Raw genomic sequence first — 20,664 nt, forward strand, 5'->3', positions numbered from 1 at the left:
TAATTTTTTTCATGTCTTCTTGCAGATTACCAAGTCACAAGTTTGCATCCAACTTCCGATTGTCAGGAAGTTCAAAGTGGCTCGCACACAGGACGCCGCGGTGCTGGTTTATGACTACTATGAACCCAGTGAGTACAGTCGGTGGCTCTCAGCCATCGAAATACAGGTTAAAGGTCATGCCTTTCTGATGTACTGGCCTCTACAGTGCTAAGATGACGTTTAAGGGTCTTTGTTCAATTGATTTGTCTTTCAGCGAGGAGGGCAACAGCTTCGTACAACTCCCCCGAGCTCCACGCCGCCGACTCCTGCTTCTTCTGTGGCGAAGGCTGCTTCGACTGTTTCCCAGGATTCACCATCACCGTCTCCTCCCTGCAGTCTCAGTCCGCCGGTGCTGCAGCCCCCAAAATCACCTGCTTCTTTCTTTTAGCCGCTGTTTTACACACTGTGCTTTAATGAGAGGAAAAGCGAACAAACGCAAATGTCTTATAGATGATTCCAGTAAAGTGACATGCACTGGATGTTTCTGTTTCTCAATGTGCCTTCTGCTGTTTTTGCTTTTCATTTGTCAAAGATAAGAATCCAAACACGATCCTTGGCTGGATTGTTCTGAATTCCATACGTGTATCCAGCATATTTTTTTTGAGTTTTGCACATTATAAAACAAATAAATATTTCCACATTCCTCTTGAGGGCTGCTTTTGTTCGAGTCCACGTGTTGACTGAAAGTCATGTATAGTTGGCAGCAGAGCAAACAAAGTGGATTTATTCTCTCTCTTCCATATGTGTCCTGTTTTGTCTTGTTTCCAGCACTTTGGCCGAAAACACAGGCATTTTGAGCTGCCTGAATTCATATAAAGACTTAAAAAAGATCCTCCCTCTTCGGCTCTGGAGCTCTCTCCGCCAGTGAACGGCTGATTTTGGACTTGAAGGTGTTTTCACCCCTGTTGATCAGAAACAGTCTGACTGGAGGGGAGATCCAGACCCGGGTCAGTGTGTAAATACAGGAACCTGACGGGGAATGTGACCTCTGAGATCCTCTGGCGAGAGATGAAGCCCTTCGAGCTCCTTCGCTCCAGCACCTGACTGTGAGCCGGAGGAATGCACACTGCGCTGCACAAGCAACGCACACACACAAACACACACACACACACACACGCACGCAAGTCATCCCAGAGTTTGACGTCACAGACGTGATCATAACATACCAATGTTTATATGGAATCCAAAAGATCTGTAGATTCATAGTTTCAAGTATTTTTTTTGACTGAAGTGCTGTTTCTTTTTAAGGGGCAAAATGGTGAAGACCATGAGCTTTTGACTCAAAATAAGAAAAAAACAAAAATCAAAGAGCCTTTTTTACTCAACAAATGCACTGCAAACTGCAAAACTAAAAGTCTAAACAAGGTAATTAGTCTTGTTTTTAATAAAAATTCTCATCCCACTTGTTTCAAGATAAATTTAAGATAGACTCATTTCTGGGTGTAAAAATCTTATTTTATGATCTCTTATCACGTAAAATTTACTTGCCACATGATTCTGCAGATAATTTCACTAGTTTTACGAGTAATTTCCTCAAATTTATTGTCAATATATTTTAGCTACTCTTTTTTGCAGTGTGCAAGATTAGTAACCATTATGACTGTTGAAGGATGAAGTAAATCACAATGTAATCATTTTATTTTGGCACCAGTCTGCATGTTCTTCCTGTGTTGTGTGTGCTTGTTTATGGGTTCCTCTCTGTGTGTGGTCTGAGATAGACTGGTGACCTCTGCAGGGTGTAGACTTGCTCTCACTCAGAGACAGGATGAGCTCTGGACGCCTCCGTGACGCCAATTTAGCCAAAACTGGGTGTGAGTGATTGGTACATGTCAGGCAGCAGGTCAACGCTGGATACTGGGTCAGATCACCTCAAAACTGCAGTCCTGTGTTGATCCAGTGTCTAGTGGTCAATACCTTCATTCGATATCAGATTCATTGATGCATGTCATGTGGCTCCACAAAACTGATGGTGTTATGTGCTTTAACCTCTGCATATGCTGTGGTGTCAGATCTGAACTCCCTCCAGAGCCGAGCTTGAATATTTTAACTTTATGTTTGGTGTAAATTTTGCCCTTTGTAGATCTGAACCATGTGTTCTCTGACTGAAGTGCTGCAGGTTTTATTGTGTGCTGTGGTCACTTTAGGGTTTATTTTCATTTCTTTGTACAATGTCAACACGTGGCTCCATGTTGACAGCTTTACTCCTCACACAGACTCACACTTATTGTGCTTTAAAGCTTCATATATGCAGAAACGGTGCTGAATGTCGTCCAAAAAGTCTTTGCATTTGTTGAATCCTCACCAGCGGCTTGAGGTCTGAACAGCAGCCGCTGTATGATAATGTTTGACCTCGACATAATGTCATGTTTCTTCTTTTTGTTGTTTTGTTTGTTTTGAACATGTGCTGACTTGATCTTTGGTGTGTTAATGGATTTGCATGTCTGGTTTTATGTGTGTATGTTTTATGAGGCTCACAGCACAGCAGATTCCCTGCAGGGACAAATAAAGCCTTTCATTCATAAACACAAACAGACTCAGGATGGAAAATATGGGATGTTCTGCAAAAAGTAAATGCATACTGCGTACAGACACACACATGTTTGAGCAGTTAACGCCCGTGGCTTATGTTAGGTATGTAAAGAGTGTCCCTGAGTGACTCGCATCTGTTTATTCTCCACCTCTGATAATCACAGTTTATATTAATGAAGGAAGTTTTATGGTCAAGTACAAAATGTGCTGAGTAGGATTTCACATTTTGTTAATCCACAGAAGTTACCATCAATATATGAGCATATTTTATATTTTGACCATACATGAGCACGAGCCAAATCCTGAGCACAGCCTGCAGGCATCGTCACAGTCGCCCCGCAGCTCCTCCACTCCGCCTGAAAGCTGCACTTCCCTCTGCAGGAACACTAGATGGCAAGCTTGGTACCATAATCGTGGAGGTGTTTTAAGCTCACAGAAAACCTGGGGTCCAGAAAAGCTGATGGTTTTTCAGACAGAAAACACTTTTAGCATGTTCACGCTTTTATTTTTTTTTTTTGTACTGCGATGCTGCTGCGGTTAAATACAGAAGGTGATTATCATATTTGGAGGCTGTGGTCTCAAGATGATTCCAGGAAAGTTGCAGGCTCCTTTATGAACACAGAATAATAATAGCATCCTGTTTACCAGTCTGTACACCGCTCTAATGTTGAATTCCTGCAGATCTTTTTACTGCGTTGTGGCTCCGATTATGTATTCATGTGGAATAAATCTACACACAGAAAAGGTCACAGTGCGCGACCCCTGCCGGCCTGCACCTTGTTGTGGGTCAGGCTGCAAAAACAGACATCAATCAGGGGCGTACACTCGTCATGAGCTCATGCATTCAGCATGTCGGGGACCCGACGACTGTCTCCTGCAGCGGCCTTCGCTGACAGACGGGTCAGGCTAAGTGCAGCGAAAGTATTGAGAGTCTAAGGTGAGCCGAGGGATGTTTTTCTTTGCAAAAACCCGGATAGGCGGAGAAGAAGAAGATTAATGACCTCGCAGGGTATCTATCTTTCACCACTCTGTTGTCCAGAGCAAGAGGAGATTAGAAAGAAGATGTAAACTCCCTCAAAGTGAAGCCAGATTTATTGACAGTAATTGTTTTCTTTGACTCGTAATGAGTGTGTTTCCTACATGAACTCTGACACCTCTGAGAGACGACAGCAGCAGCGCTGTTTGTCTAAACTGGCCTGCCGATTGAGTTTCCAATCTGGTTCACAGGATGATCCTTCAAGCAAATGAAGTAATGAACTCATTGTGGTTATTTATGATTTACCTAGAAGAGATTGTACATTTTCATTGACAGATGCTGACGTAGCTCTAAGATTCAGGATTTAACAGCGGATGCCACTATTTGGCATTTTACAGAAATCACTTCTTTCTATTTTTGCTGAGGTTTCTGGGAGTTTCTGGGCAGAATCATTCCCAAGAACTTCAAAGGTCTCAAACGTCCACAGAGTCTGATGGCATTTTTATTGATATTCTCTCTTATTGATGTAGCCGTGCAGGAATAGTGCTGGCCACATGCCTGTCGCCAAGGAGACGCAAACGGGGCAAACAAAGTGAAGGCCATGTTTATTTACGAGCTGCAGCTCCTGATGGGAGCTACTGCAGAGACAAAAAATATTGTTGTTGGACTCTGTGACAGAAAGCAAGATGAAGTGAGTCTTTTGTTCGAGCAGGCGATTCACACCGTGCATGTGGATCTCCAGACTGTGCATGACTGAGAGAAAAGATGTTAAACAGATCTGATCCTCGGAGGAGTTAGCTGACAGTGCGACACATCCGACGTGACCACGCTGTGATATAGTGGCGTGCTGCGGTGATGGATCGCACCACGCCGACCAGCTCCGCGACCGCAGATCTTCCATGTAGGAGGACGCGGTTCGAATGTGCTTCTGGCAAATTTGAGGCTTTATTCAGTGCAAACTTTATCCCCAAAACAGATAGAAAATGACTCCCGGTGGCCTCTGCCCCCATGACTTCAGTCGGAAAAAATCACCACAACAAGCAGCCGCCATCTTATGGAAAACCCACTGTTGTTGGTGTGCTGACAGGAATCGGGGGTGGCAGCAGCAACAAAGATGAATCGGGAGGAAACGGCGAAGGTCCCCAGTGATGCTACCTAAACGACTCCCTCCGTCCGCGATGGGGAGGAGGATGATGCGTTTGTTTGGCGAGCCACGCTCCATTCACCGGGGCCAGTCATGGAAAATCCCTTTGAGCCTCCATCCCACCCAGAGCGAGGGAGTATTTACCCAACCTCTGGGCGACCCTGAGCGGGCCGACCCAGACAGACAGACGGATCCGCGCTCGGCGGCGGGGGACTCCACAGCGGCGGAGCGGCCCACTCCGCCGGCCTGCTTCTGGTAAAGCAGCCCCTGATCTCATCCTTATGGTATGATCCTCTCAGGTAGCAGACTCCAGGAGTATGGCTCATGCTGTGTCACCACCCCTCTCTGCGCTTGGCTGACGAGTGTGTGTGTGTGTGTGTATGTGTGTGTTTGTGCATCTAAAGATAAATACTTACGTGAGTCACTGCCTTTCGGCCTGTCAGCAACTTCTCAGCGCTGCTGCTGCTGTGTGTGCTGAGCGAGCTGCTGCAAGCCCGGCGACTGAGACTCACACACAGCTGCTCAGGTCCAGAAGTGATATGTCTGTGTTTATCTATCATCTGGAAACTCGTGGAAATGATGCAAACTGGTCGGTTTTTAGACGGCATCTTATGAAAGCGATAGCAGCATACGCCTTATTGTACATAAGTGGAAATCTGATGGAGATTCTGAGGGTAAAATAAAAAGTGAATTCTCACAGAAAATGTTTGATTCATTTGGTTCACCTTCTCTCTTTTGTTTCCGCTCCTCATGTTCGATTCCTGATGTCTTTCACCTGGTGACTTGGGTTTATAAAGGGCTTGTCTGAATCTGCTTGCTTTCCTCTCTGTCTGAACTCCCGAGTGTGAGTCTATCGCTTTCAATATTTGTTTGGGTTACGCTCCCTTAATTTTAAGTACTTTAGGTTTTTGGAATTTTGTTTTTGCCTGTGTTTGGCATTATGAGTTTCTCTATCAACAACAGCCGTGTCTGGCGTTCTGAGTCCTCATCTCCCCGCCAAAACATAACAGCCAAGACCTATCATTTACACATTTATTGGGAATCCTAAATTTAGCTTAAAAATCTGATTACAGATTGATAAAAATTAAGTTTTCAGCAGCGAATATTGATATTAAATGTATTGGCAACTAAAACTGAACTAGGAAGGACAGTAAAAAAGGTAGTAAAGAGAAAAAATCATTAATACATCTTGCATTATATATAATGTGTTTGATGTATCTTCATGTACAAACAGTAAATAACTTTCATTTACTTTCTGTACCTTAAAGAAAATTGAATACTAAAATAAATTGGAATTTAAAAAGTATTTTTTACACAAAATCACAGTTATAAAAGAGAACTGCTATCCTACATAGTTAAATTCAGTGAATGACTTTTTTCAGTGCTGTACTTATGATGTGGAAGTAATGATCACATGTTTGTGTTTGCAGAGGTGGAAAAAAATACGCAAAGACTCCTAATCAAACCGATTAAAACCAATTAGAACTGTTCCTGTATGAATCACTATTTCAGCACCATTTCACTCAGAACCATGGTTCATTTTTGATGTGCATCAAGTACTTTCCTCATTAAAATCTCATTAAAAGATTGAAATCCACAGAAATGACCACATTTTGATACCTTTTCCCAAATACGAACTGCCTGCTCACTGTAACAGCCTGGTGATTTTCGTCTCAAATGACCATTTTAAGTGTTAAATAAGCAGCATTTTACTCGTCTGCGGTTCGATATTGGGAATAGTCATATTCCTGTGACATCTGTGTACTTCCTGTTCTGTGACTGGACGACCGCTTTAGCCACTTCCCAGCCGCACGCTGACATTTATAAAAACAGAAAGAAGCTGTTTTCGTCCTGGTGAGAGGACATGACTTGCAGGAGGCTTCCACGGTCCCGGCTCCCGGGGCGCGAGCGGTTACTTCAGCCTGGCTCCGGACGCCTTCCTGACTCATCGCCTCTGCGCTCCATTTATCCGGCCTTGTAATCCCGAGCATCATGAGTCAGTGAGCGAGCGAGCGAGCGAGCGAGCGAGGGCCTGCCGGTGAGAGACAGACTAAACTCCACCGGTTTGCTTGGTTTGACCTCTCCCACCCACTCGTTTTAGTTTTTCCACTCATTTTTCACCGGGGTCAGCCTCCCCGGCCCCGGACTCGGCTGTCACACGTTTCCTCAGCCTCGGCGCCAATTATAGTAATCAGAAGCAGGTGGAAACGGGTTCACGCCGCCGCCGCCGCCGCCGTGCGCGGAGGGAAGGCACAAAGAAAAGGGAGACAATCAAAGCACGAGTGTTTATGTGTGGAAGCCTCGCACGGACGTGTCTGAGTGACGCGGGATTATTATGTGTCCAAACCGCAGAGCGAGAGGGAGTTCCTGCGCTCTGATTAGCAGCGCCCCGACGCCTCGTGAGACGTGTGGATTTGCGCGACGGAGCGTCCCGTGTGACACGAGGGGGTTCGCGCGGTAGCGGGAATCATGGGATTGATGAACCGAGGGAGCTGGGAAAATAAACCCTGGTGCTGCGTTGCTTCGCTGGCTGGATGATAATGAGGGCGTAAAAACGACCAGACCCGACTGCTGCTGGGAAAAGAGCGAGAGATGGCAGCACTTCATTCATCACATTTTATCTAGAGATGCTACGCGACTTTGAATGATCGAGTTCTGGATCACTAAAGGAGGTTTTGGAATTTCTTGGTTTAAAAAGTCACTTTTGTTCATTGAGAGAGAGAGAGAGAGCAGTTTTTGGTTGACATATCTTGAGATGCTACTCAGGGCATATATATATTTTCCAGTTGATATAAGTCGGTTCTTTGTCTTTTTGAGTAAAATGAATCTGACTTTCATTTTCTCATGTTTCCTTTCTCAGCATCTCCACCTTCGTTGCAGTGAAGTGAGCTTTATAACAGAATCCTAAGAAGATGCAATGGCACAAAGCAAGCATGACACTATTTCCATTTCATATCAGGTTTTCAGTTTAATTTCTTTTCATGATGCAGTGTTTACAGCGGTAACATTTCCAAGTGAAAACGGAACATTTTCTTTGTGTTTCTTGGGTCCATGTACATGACATCGGGAACTCAACTTTTTTAAAATGGCTCCCAAGGTGGAACTTTTATGAAATGCTACATAGTCAATAGTTACTCTCCACGGGTAGATAGCGAATGACCCCATGAGTCGGTTCACTTTACAGGGAGCGAGTGCCTCCTGTGTTTTTATTGAAAGTTGTGCATCCAAAGTATCAAACCTTGGTTGCAATTTTGTGATATTTTTTGTTCCAGGATCTCTTTGTCTTGCAATCTAAACAGTTATAATCTCCAGGTTCATACTTGTTTGAAGTGATTTCAGCATTTAATGGACAATATTTCAATCAGGTGCTTTGAAAAACTCACACTCTTCCATGTTAGTCCGTACGAAGCGAAACATCCTTCCAGTTTTAAAACAGGCCCTCCTCTCTCTGCTCTTTGCTTTCCTGTCGGTCCAGAGCTCCGGCTGGTCCCATCTGTCCTGTGATTTCAACAGACCTGATCTTGTTGTCTAAATATTTCCTGTCACAGCTAGTTTAAGGAGTTTTGCAGACGGGCGAATGGTATAAAACTCAGCAGCGTAACCCAGAGGGTTCGCTTTAATACACTGAGTGACAGGCTTATAGGGAGGCACCCTGGGTAGAGCCACGGAAGATAAGCAAAGCTCAGTCTTCCAGGGGTAAAATGCTGCCGTCCATTACCCTTAATGGCCACGGGTGTGCTCGGGTGTAAACGTTATTAGGGCGGCACTCGGGAGCGGCGCTCAGACGTGTGAAACCTTTTCATGAGATCATATATTCCGATAGCAAGGAAAAAAACACTGTAGATATAATGGTTTAGGTAATATATGAGTATATTTGTTCAAAATAAATTTGCTTCCTGAGCTCTTTTCAAGCTCTAATTCAACTTGATCTTATTCCCTGTCACAAGCCCATAAACTTTATAGCCCAGACTCTGGCCTGAGAGCCCCTCTGTGCGGTCATTCTGACGTTTTTCTCGTGGAGAATTCCAGGAAAAATGGGGCAACATTTGTCGAAAACAGATAATGTAACTCTATCCGGCTGAAGTATTCACCTCCTTTCCTACCTCTTCTCCTTTGCTTTATGATCTATTAGTACCGAAACGCTAAATTCTGGCTGATTGTGCACCTAATTGTCCTTCTCCATCTTTTGCTGCAGCTACCGTCAGGATAATGTGCTTCTCATTATTTGACTGCTGAGGTAATGTGAGACGATGTTTGGGAGTTTCTTGCAGGATAATTATAATCGGTTTCCTTTTCTTTTTTGGTGGTTACAGTGTGGTATCCAGCCACAGGGCGGGGTGAGGCCGGGGGGAACTCTGGTGGAAGCCCGTAGCGTTCATCCGACCTGATTACGGGGGCGTTGGACTAATCGAAGCATTGTTTCTGATATCTGGAGCTCAGCCTCGCAGTTTTGTCCGGTGAAACAAATGATTAAAGCTCTTGGTGATCGAATGTTCTCAACCTGTTCCCTGAATGTGTAAACAGAGATTGGGCCCAGCTTTTGGGAGCTGGATGAACCGACAGACTCTGTGTCCAGAGCAGTTTGGATTATCAGTCACTCTCGTAAATCCTTCACTCAATATTCATTACCAAAAAGAAGGCTTTGTTCATAAGAAGTTACCATGATGCAGTCCCAGTAAAATCCAGGGCTCACCCTCAAGTTACCTCACTGAGCTTGAAAAGCCGCCTCGTCATTTAGGAGAGACGGGGGAAATGTTACTTTTCTCCAACAGCGCCAACTCATGGCTCTGCATGCCAACTTTTCAGTGTTTCTGTGTGGACAAAATGTTGAGTAATCGCCAAGTTTTTCTGGAATGAAAACACCAGAATGATGAGTTTTCACTTGACACAATGTCCAACCCACCGGTGGCCACCGTTACATTTTTACCTCGGTCAAAGTAGTGATGTTTATTTGAATAACTTAACTTAGCTTGAGAAATGTATAGATACAATATTATATGTCTTAGTAGTTTTTGGAATCCATAGACAAGTAGCCATCTTAACCTTGTGTGCTTTTACTATGAATTTAATTCTGTGTTTGAAATTATTTTTTTTTATTGAACTGCAAATTTCAGTCTCATATTTTTTTTATGAGAGTATCAACAAAATTTTGTTGTGATTCTTATCAGCATTCAGACTTCCTCTGTGAATCTATGTCATGGAATTGTTTAAGTTTGGACGTTTGCTGTCTAGAGTTCAGAAAGTTGCATTCTCAAGTAATATAATTCACACCAATCAACAATGAGAATAAAAAAAGCATTACTCAATGCCAGCGTTGCAATGTTTTAGCATTTCTTGTTCCCACCAAAGCCTAGGTGGAGTTACACCATATTCAGTCCAGATTACTGCTTTATGATGACTAACTACCATCCAGAACAAGCGAGATGTCTGAAACTGCAGGGGAAAAAAGAATAACACAGCGTTTTAGTGGTACCGGTTAGTGACAGATAGAAACAACACAAACCCTCCAAACCCAGTGCGGCACTTTGACTCTCTCCTGCGGTTTCTCCTTCTCAAATACCTGCTCTCTGATTATGGCGAACATAAATGTGAGGTAAAAGGTTGCGCTGGGTTTCATCAATCAGCTCCATCACTGAAAACACGGACCTGGTGCCACCGCTCGCTGCATGCATATGCTTGTTAGCCGGAACCACGCTGTGTTTGGACCCTCATTCTAAACTCATGTGGCGTTTAAAGAGAGACCCTGTACTGAAATTAAGTCCATCAATCTCTTTCTCGTTTCCCAGCATGGTCAGTCCCAGGCTCACCGTCGGGCTGCGAACCCTCTTTGGCTCAAATCCTCCACATCTGAAGCCACCTGTCTGCTGAAGTCTTCAGTCCATCATCAGTTCCTGTATCCTAATGACTCCCTCTGATCTCCCCATACCACCATGCACCGTCAAGCCGCTGCTCGCTGCCGTTGAGTTATTGTTTGTACTCTGAGGAATTTTCTTTTCAACATCAGAGATCCACACGAGGCCAAACGGTCATCTGCTGCTTTGGATCATCTCCACCAGCTGCTGGAAATGATGCTTCAGTGTACCTGGAAAAACATCCAGCCCAGCAGAGCCACGCTTCCACATGTGATTCATGGTTACTGTACGTAAAAACACGCTAAAAGTGAGATGGAAATCATCACAGTGCAGTGATTGGGAACAAGGCGTCCGTGACAGTGTTCCGGTATTCAGTCAAATCACAGTCAGTGATGGATTTTCATGAGACGTATTGTAAACTTGGCTGTGAAGGTGCATCATTTGTCACAGAGAAACTGGATGTGGACTGTGTTACATTCCAAATCACATTTTTTCCTTCGTCGTCGTGTACCCAGAGCGGAAAAACTTACATTTCAAGGAAAAGTGTGGCCGCTTTGGAAAAGAGTTTGCTTATGTGCTGTCTTGACGGGATTAGAGAAAAAGTCAAATAGTATTTGTTTTTGTAGCCTTGAGCAAACTGGCTTTGCCAAAAGAACGAAACCGAAAACAGGATGATCTGAACTTTTAAACTGGTGAAAATAGTTTTTCCCCTTAATTTTAGAAAAATGCAACCAGCACTGTTAGGTTTCTTTGACAAAATCTGTGAATTCATGATGTCTTATTCATCAGTTAGAGCTTAACCACCAAACACCACTTTAGCAGTGACAGCTATAGGCTCACTGACTTTATCATGACAGGAAAACCAAAAGAAACTATTATTTTACACCAATCAGCCGTAACCGTCCACTTTAATGCATGTATCTAAAACAGTCTTGACCTGTGCATCCTTACACTCATCTGACATCCCTCCCCATGGTGTGCTGTGCTTCCTGCCAAGGTTGTTAGCAGAGGATCCTTTTAAGTCCTTGAAGTTGCGATGTGGGATTTCCATGGGTCCACGTGCATCAATGAGCCTTGTCACGACCATGACCCATTTGCTGGTTCAACACTTTTCCTTCCTTTGACCACTCTCGATCGATGCCGACACAAAAACACCCAACAAGAGCTGCAGTCTTTGAGGCGCTCTGACCCGGTTATCTGCCCATTAACATCTGACCCATGTCAGAGGCAGTCAAGTTGAACTCATTTCACCTTCAGGGCTCATCATGTTATCGTTTTTTGGATGTTAGGATTTTTTTTTTTCATTTGGAAGATTGTGTGAATTTGTTAAAAATATCTTCAAAATTGTTTTTGAGTATTTATGCTAAGATATAAAAAAACAGCTTTGAAGCTTAACTGAGGTATGCTTCCCAAAATATCAAACTATTCCCGTAATGTTTCTGATCCCATCAATCAGTGTTGAAGCTTAACTTTGGAGCGGACCTTCAGTTCGCTCAGTGGCGACAGCCAGACAGCGTGGATGTAAGCAGACAAAAGCTGGGAAGGTGTTGGTGGAAAAAGAGCACGCATGCTGAGCTAACCTTCCTGAAATACTTCAGAAATGTTCCATTGTCTCTTCTGTGTTGTGTTCCTTGTTTCCTCTGAGCGATGTTCCATCCATAAGGCAGAAACATCTACTGGATGGAGACGAATGGAGTCGAAGCACCCCGAACCCCCTAAATTGCTGAGACAGGGAACAAGAGTTGAAACGTAATAGCTTTGACCCAAATAGATTTTACAGCCGCTGCCTCTGAGCTCGGGGAGCCGACATATGCAAAAGGCATCAGGCGGAGGTGCGCTGCGGCAGGCACTATCATCCCCCTTCCTTCGCACGGTCTGGCATGAAATATAGTTGGGTTAAGCTCAATGCCATGCAGGCTGCAGCCTGCGGAGAGCCGGTGGGAACTGTAAAAGCCAGGCGTGCCAAGACTTACATAACCTCGTCTAGACTGGCTGTAATCCAGCTTTCCTGAACCTATATAGCGCCACCTCCTCCGCCAGGTAACCCCTGCAGGTTCTTAGAAAGTTGACTTTGAGAGAGACAGCGGATTTATTGTGTTGATAGAAAGTGTAAAGAAAGAAAGAAAGCACCGAGACGTTCAGGTGGGGGATGTACAGGAAGGTGAGGGTGGAGGACCTCGAAGGTAAAGACTGACCGAGCACCGCTTTTTCTCAGGAGTCTTCATGCTGTCTGGATTCCTTCTGATGTATGATGGAAGCCTTTTCTGTCTAATCCTGGGGGGGAGAGAGGGATGCACGTCCATCTGTATCAGAGACCGTCACCTCCCCGTCGCAGGCCTCTTTCCAGGAGACGCTACGGAGCCTCGGTCGTGAGCACCAGGAGCTGCTGACATTAGCTCATGGAAAATCTGGGCCTCAAAGCTTGTAATTGCTTAATTGGACGGCCTCACTCCCTCAACTATTTCTCTATTCTTTCTTTCGCTCTCCAGCGACAAGCATTGAAAAAAAAAAAAAAAGACAAACCAGAAAGCTGAATCTGAGATGAGCGTATACATATGTGCTCCTGCACGTGCATCTTGGTGACTGCTGGAGCTGAATTGTATCCTGCTGGTTGTGGTGGGCTGATTTAGAGCCATTTTTCCACTTCAAACCCAGGGGCTCACATGTGGGTTTCCTGGTCATGGAGTGTGTGTGTGTGTGTGTGTGTGTGTGTGTGTGTGTGTGAGCGTTCTTGTATTTCTATCCTTGTTGGGGCCAAATGTCCCCACAAGGATAGCAAAACGTGGAACGACGTGCCTTGTGGGGACCTTTTTCCGGTCCTAAGTAGGAGAAACAGTGTTTTCTTGACCATGTTGTTGTTACTGAAAAAAGTAAAAGTGCAAAAACATTTCTTTAGGGTTAGGCTTTGTTGTGGTGTGGGTTAGGGTTAGGGTAAGGGTCAGGGTTAGGGGCTAGACATGAATGAGAGTCAATGGACGGTCCCCACAAGGATAGAAATACAAGACTGGGCGTGTGTGTGTGTGTGTGTGTGTGTGTGTGTGTGTGTGTGTGTGTGAAAGGATTGATGACTTGTGTCGGCCTCTCCACCCACTGATGAGCAAAGAGCACAGAAACTGACCAGTGGAGTTACACTTCACTTTGTCCTAACTAACAGTGATTTTATCAGTTTCAGGGGCAATGAATTCTATAAACAGCCTCGTAAACCCGACAAATTATCATTCTGCACAACTCTTTGATAAAATTATTCCTCACGTGGGGAGGAATGGCGTAAAAAGCAGGCCACGTTTCCTTTAAACATCCTGAACTGACTTTTATAAACCCACAGAGAGACACTTGGCCCAATATGAGCCCACTATATACTTTACACTACAGAACATGGACTCTTCACGGCTCTCATGGGCCGCGCGCTCGCCACGCTCTCGCCACTGTGATGGTAATCCCAACATCAGATCTTGCTTTTCGGGTGGAACGCCGTGGTCAGCGTTCTTCCTGTCCGAGCCGCTCTGCCACTTGAGACTCAGAGTGATGTGAAAGGCAGCAGACCGTGCAGCTTGAAATCAGGGCCACCCGGATCCTGCAGAAGTCAGAGGAAAGTATTTGGATTTGCTCTCCTGTGAGACCTTATGGTCTGAGATGACTTGTTCTGAAAAAACAAGGCTTGCCTGACAGAACGGTTTAAAGTTCAGTCTGAATGTCTTTGTATATGTAGATAATAAGGAGAGTAACAACATACCTGCAATTCCCATTTCTCCTATTATTTTTCAGTGACCTTTTTGTCCAGTGGAACGATGATAAGCCGTACGACACGAGCATAAACATTCGATCACTGAGCTGTTGAGCAGATGCGCACCACGTCGAAGGATTTCCTCTTGTCCCGAGTTTCCACCATCCCCGCTCGTGCGTAGGAAACTTAAGACACACGCCGGCGCTGGTGTCGTAACTGTAGAGACGTTTCAACATCGGATCGGAGTACCTGCTGCAGACAGAGAGCAGGCTTCCACCCGGCATGTATGACTTAATTTTGGAGAAAAACATTTTGATTCACCTTCCCTGTGGTCTTGGCTTGCCTGCGGCTCGCCTCAATATTTTTGTTAGCGCCCGTACACGTTTTGACAGAGCACACCGGGTGATTACATTCAATCGCAGTTCTCACTGGAACATCGGAGCTGTGAAACTGTTGAGCGAACCCCGGCTGAGTCTGTGAAGGAGGAACTCAAATGAAGTGAAATCTCAAACAGACTCAAAAAAAAAAAAAGTTCAACGAGATTAATGAGCCCTGAGGCCTGAACATTCGCTCCTGGAAACGAAGTGTCCAACATGAAATCATGTTAAAATTAAAAAATGAATAAATAAATAAATAAATAAATAAATAAATAAACAAAATTACATCTTTTTCCGCATTCCATGAAAACGATACCACTGTCCTCTGTAGGTCAAGTACTTCTTGGTATCCACATCTCAGCTGACATCACCTGGAGGGCAAACGGTTCCCGTTTGGTGAGGACGGCCCACCAGAAGCTGCATTTCCTCCGGAAACTGACACAGGGTTCCCCTCCCCCGTTTCCTGCTGGTTAATGTCCTCCAGTCAGACATGGAGAGCCTCCTGACCTCCTGCTGTGGCCCCACAGCTGTAAGGACAACAGGAAGGACCTGCAGCAGGTGGGGAGGGTGGCAGAAGGCTTCATAAATACACCGCGAGTATTCTGTTCTTTCTGCTGTCGTTTTTGTCTTCATTGGCTGTCGTATGTTTGTATGAAGATGGTATCCCCTGTTTAAGTCGGTTGCTGATGCTGCTTATATTTTTCCAACCATGGTACATATTTAATGAAATTCCCGTCAAGCTCCAAACCAACATTTTTTTTAAAAAAATGTATGATTTATTGGTTTTGATCCCTCCTCAGCGATCTGGTCAGCTAAACAGTATGTTCTGCACAACAGGAAATACTCTCTCAAATGACAGCAGGTATAAAACAACAGAAAATGTTGCGTGTGCTCCGCGTCAGTGTGGAATAACAAGACTTTTTAATACACTTTCCAGACTTCTGCTATTTCCAAAACCTCAAGATCTGGACAGCATCCATCTATTTTCCACATTTCACTTGCCAGACCAGTCGGAGGAATTCTTTGTGTAGTTTACCATCTGCCCACAATCACAACAGTTAGTTTATCATTTGAGTTCAGAAAAATTATGAATAAATCTAAAGCATAAAAACATCCAATAGTCTCCTTCTTTTAAACTTTTGGACAGTTGCACCAAAAATCTGGAAAAATACTTGAAACAAAAGGAATAAAAGCAGCAATTTGTGAAAGAAGTGAAAAACAATAAAGCGCAGCTTCATGATATTCCATTTTATTATAGTAATAATTTTCACAAAGCTTTTGATCATTAGTTTCTTGTGCTTTACTGTAACATTAAATACTGCAGTAGCTTAACAGTTGTTTTACAATTTTATGGACATAACAGACTAATGCCTAACAGATATTTTATGGAGCTGCTTGATCATTGTGATATTCAACAGACCACAGATAACTTCCTTTTTAAAAAGGTAACAGATTTCCCAACCACACCTCATCCAAACCAGATGTTTTTGCAGTTTAATCTCACATTAGGTATTTAATGTCAACTAAATATCTTATTGATGTACTGTATATGAAGTGAATGAACTATTGTTTGGAAAACGGAGGCGTATTAAAGTGTCTACTAACGTAACACTGATGACAAACAATAAAAAAAGTGAAGTCCGCGACCTAAACTCAAAGTTTGAATGGGAGGTTGAGCTCTGAGTGTCTTCAACCTGCCTGATAAAAGTCATAAAAAATATTGGAATAAGATACAAAAAAAAAACAACAGCGTCAAAAACCCTCAACAGCCTCCATAACAGACACCAGTATGGCTTTGTCGTTCCTCCTGGTCGTTGCAGCTCTGCTTGTTCCTGGTTTTCATCTTCTCGTGTTGATACATTGAGTCTCAGTAAGAAAATTCAGTTATCCGGTATCGATTTGTGGTCAAAATGCTGTATATTGAGTCTATTCTTTATCGTTCACATCTTCTTTTATTGTCCTCTTGATGGGACATTTTGCAGTAAAGCCATTTAAACAGAATTCCTCCACTGATATATTCTCCACTTTAATTATTTTCATCATTATTAAAAATAGTTCATTCAGTTGTTTACGATCATGGTTTAGCCGCCACATTAAGGTCAGAACCGTTTCTGGTTTTCATTTCAGTAGAGTAGTAGTTGGTGTTTATCCCTAACTGTGGCCCAGTGATGCTAATGTGATAATGAGATTAACGGTCCGTCATTTGCTCATTTTCTTTGCAAGAAAGAAGTTCGAGGAAAAATGCATGAAGTCATGGCATCGGCTCAGCTCGACACAGTCGACTCGACCCCATTAACAATTTTTACTCCTGACACAACCGTCTGCTGAGGGAGTGAGCTCATACTTAATTCAACACATGGGGAAGCAACCTAAGTGGAAGGTGCTGATAGCAATACTTTCAGCGCTCAAGTTGCCCAAATTGATGAATAATCCAACTTAAAGAAATTCGTGTTACTGGTTTCTTTCTCCGTACGAGTGCAAAAGGAGTGAATATCCGGGTTTATCCAGGCCTCTGTCGACTGCAGGCAGCGGCGGAGAGTTTGCGTGTCGCAGCGCCCGCCGGGCCTCGTGATTACTTTCCAAGCCTTTCATGCAAATTCAGCTCCCCGGCTTTATTTTCCGCTCATTAAAAAGCAGGCCCTCAAACCCCGGTTCGACACGACAAACCTCTCCGGTCATCACATTTCTCCACTGAAACAATACAGCAGTGTGTCGACTCAGCACTTCCTGCACTTCCCACGTTTGTGGTGCGGCTGGTGGGCCCGGCTCTCCGGCTGCCATGTTTTATTGACTGTTAGAGGAGAGGTCTGGAGGCGCGCATGCTGCAGGTGGGGAATCGAGCACACACACACACACACACACACACACACACACACACACACACACACACTGAAGTCGCATTACATCACTGTGAGGTCTGGAAGTTTATGCTTCGAACCGGCGTTAGGTTACCTGGTGTTCCTCAAATCAAGAGTTCCCTTCCCCCGTTCCCCCCACTCTCCCCCTGTGTTTTTATGTGAGGGGACACCAGTGATTGCATGTGTAGACATAATCACCGTCCAGCAGGAAACGGCGTCGCCGGGATCGGCGCGATCATTACTTAAAGGCGTGACCTCACTCGGCTCTGGCAAACCAGTGTCAAACACTCTCACTGGAGTACGGCTGGTACCACAGCTATGAGCGAAAGGCATGTACGAGTTGTAGAGCTCAAATCCCCACTGTGCACTGCAGTCAGAGAAGTATAGCTCAAGAGTTTATCCATTCCACTTTTCACCTACTGCCCTACTTCTGACGCCATCCATCCAACTTTTACCCTGTTCAGTCAATTCTGAACCCATTTACACATTGTTTTTGGGTTTTTTTAACCCGCTCCGCTACTGAATTTCATGTAAGGAGAGTTCACTCCTGGTCTGGACTGACGTTAGGAATGAAAAAAAAAGAGAGAGAAAAGTCTGCATCCAGGTTTGTTTTGCTGTGCACATAAATTAGAACGAACTGTCAGGATACGGTGTTCCTGAGGTCTGTCGCATCCAGTGTTCTGGTCGTCTTACTTACAGCTCTTTGATTCGCACCTTGTTGTTCACACTTCAGTCAAACCGCACAAGAATACACTCGCAAGTGTAAAGCGGCTCACTGGATCCCGGCCGCACAGCATTCAGTTAAATTAAACGTATCCTGGAGCGAGAACGCTGTGAACACCAGTCATTATCAGAAGTGTGAATGTTGGCATCGTCACTCTACTTCACACCAAATTCTTGGATCAGATGTTTGGATATCTTGTCTCAGCCTGTTTTGATGTTTGGAAACAGAACATTTAAAGCTGCTGTCTCTGCTGGAGAGCTTTGAAGGTTTTTGGTGGATCCCTGCCAGTGCTTTTGGCTTCTTTGAACATTTCAACACTGCTGTGAATTTTCAGATGTTCAGGTTACAAACACCAAACCACAGAAGAAGATAGCGTTGTGGTGGAAGTTCACTGCCAGGTCTCTTTATCTGGTTTAGTTTGCTCTATTTTTTGTGTCGGGTGTCTTAACTTCCTGCTCCCTTGTGTTCTGATGTGTTGATGCCTTTCTACCCTCGTTTCGTCCACATGCATCTCGTTGACCTCTTGTTTCCGTGTGTGTTCGGTAAACATCCTTCATGTTGTCAATGATCGGCCAACTCTGTTTTGTTTCTTGGTTTATCAATCATATTTTAACCAATCCAACTTTTCGCTTGACAAATACTCTGTTGACCGGCTCCTGGCTGCTTTTTCTGACCACAAGTTTTAACGTAAACCTCATGGACTTGTGAGCCGTGTAAGTGACTCCTCACATCATTATGAAAATTAGCTCAGTTAGGGCTTGATTTCCTAAATTGCGGTGTTCACGTAAATGGATTTTGGTTTCATTTTACGTGCGTTTGGCGGGTGATTTACGAAGAACAACACGATGGGTGACATCATGTGCGAAAAGGAGAATTCAAATGAAGTGATTTAGAGCCACTTTATATGAGATCAATATGGAAATAATATCGCTAACATGTCAGTGTTTTTGCAGTCACCATGGAGGGCTTGAATTCCCACCGCATGAAGATATGGAAGAAATTATTAGACATGTCAGAGCGCTACAATGAGTCTGAATTTGGAAAGAGGAAATAAAAGAAATCTTGAAAGTGCAAAATTCAAAAGTTCAGTTGCAACATGAGTATTTTGTGGGGTTTCAGAGTTCTGATGATCCCTATTCATAAAGCTAAATTCAATTTGATTCAATTCAGCTTTATTTATATAGCGCCAAGTACAACACAGTCATTTCTAGACACTTTTACAGAGAAAACCCGACAGTTCCACATGCGCAAGTAAAAGCACCTGTGGAAAAGAAAAGCTCCCTTTAAAAAGGAAGAAACCTTTACAGAAGGCTCAGAGATGGCGGCTTTCTGCTATTCCGGTTGGGGTGAGCGGACAGAAACAGATGTACATCTTTCCAGTACGTCCTTTGTTTTTACGGGGTTATGAATTGGTGAAAATACAAGCATACTAAGCAAAATGAATATGAGCTTTTTGGAATTTTTTTCTGTAGGAGGACAATCCTCCATCACAGAGTTTAAACCACATTGCGCCCCCAAAAACCACCGCTAACCAGACGCCTACCGAGCTCTAACCTGGTGTGGGAGCTGCTGTTTACTAATATATGGGCAATGGAAATTACACTTTCTGTGCCAGTTAGTGGCCTCCGATTTTAACTGTTCGTGTACAGCCTGCAGCTGTGAATGGCTTGAATTAATCCCAATTATCACAAATTTTATTTTAGAAATTAATATTTTATTAAAATGTTTCAGTTTCATCCCTCACCTATTGTTTTTTTTTTTTAAATCAGAATTACGTCTTACAAATGAATGGAGAGAAGCACTGCTCTAATTTAAAAATATCCCATGTTCTTCTTTCCAACACTGCTGTTGTCATAAATACAATGGCCAGTAGATGGCAGCATTCAACAACAAACAACTTTTTAGAAGCATTTTTTGTATTGACTATTGACAGAACTGACTCAAACCGATCAAACCTTATCACACTTTATGTGACTCATCCTATGAATGTAGTGGTCATTCTTTTTAACGATTTGTTTGGGTGTTAGAAACAGGAGTTGAAGCGGAAAGTGACAATAAGGGGCAGTAAAAGACGAACCAAAATGGACTTGTCAGCCGGTAGCGCTCTGGGAGCATTGTGAGGACAGCGTCACGGGCGACTGCATAACAGTGGTCACACCATATTCTGAAGCTCTGCTGCAGCTTTTTAGTGGTTTATTGATAAATGTGGAGAACAACTAAGAACGGTATTGTCTGACATCTGTTTATGATCGCAGAAACCTTTGCATGAGGTGCAGACAACAGTAAGCCAAGGATGTTTAAACAGTTGGGGGAATAAAAGACAGTCGAACAATAGTTTCTGAGTCACAAAGAGCCGCCACACACTTTGTTGGATCGTTGGATCGCTTTCTGTTTTTTGTCCAGGCAGTTTATCGTTGCAGAATGTGACTGAGGTGAATGTC

The 20,664-nt window shown here is 43.9% G+C and overlaps 1 protein-coding gene across 1 annotated transcript in view; it reads left to right on the top strand.

Annotated features, from left to right (window-relative positions):
* LOC115407111 (CD109 antigen-like) overlaps positions 1-20,664 on the top strand; it is a 103,266-nt gene that overhangs the window by 12,851 nt on the left and 69,751 nt on the right. The window contains exons 25-26 of the mRNA XM_030117471.1: positions 26-128; positions 254-388. Of these exons, the coding sequence (XP_029973331.1) occupies positions 26-128; positions 254-388 (238 nt within the window). The remainder of the gene's footprint in view (positions 1-25; positions 129-253; positions 389-20,664) is intronic.

The sequence above is a fragment of the Salarias fasciatus genome, chromosome 19 (genome assembly GCF_902148845.1).
Source record: "Salarias fasciatus chromosome 19, fSalaFa1.1, whole genome shotgun sequence".
Taxonomy (NCBI): Eukaryota; Metazoa; Chordata; class Actinopteri; order Blenniiformes; family Blenniidae; genus Salarias; species Salarias fasciatus.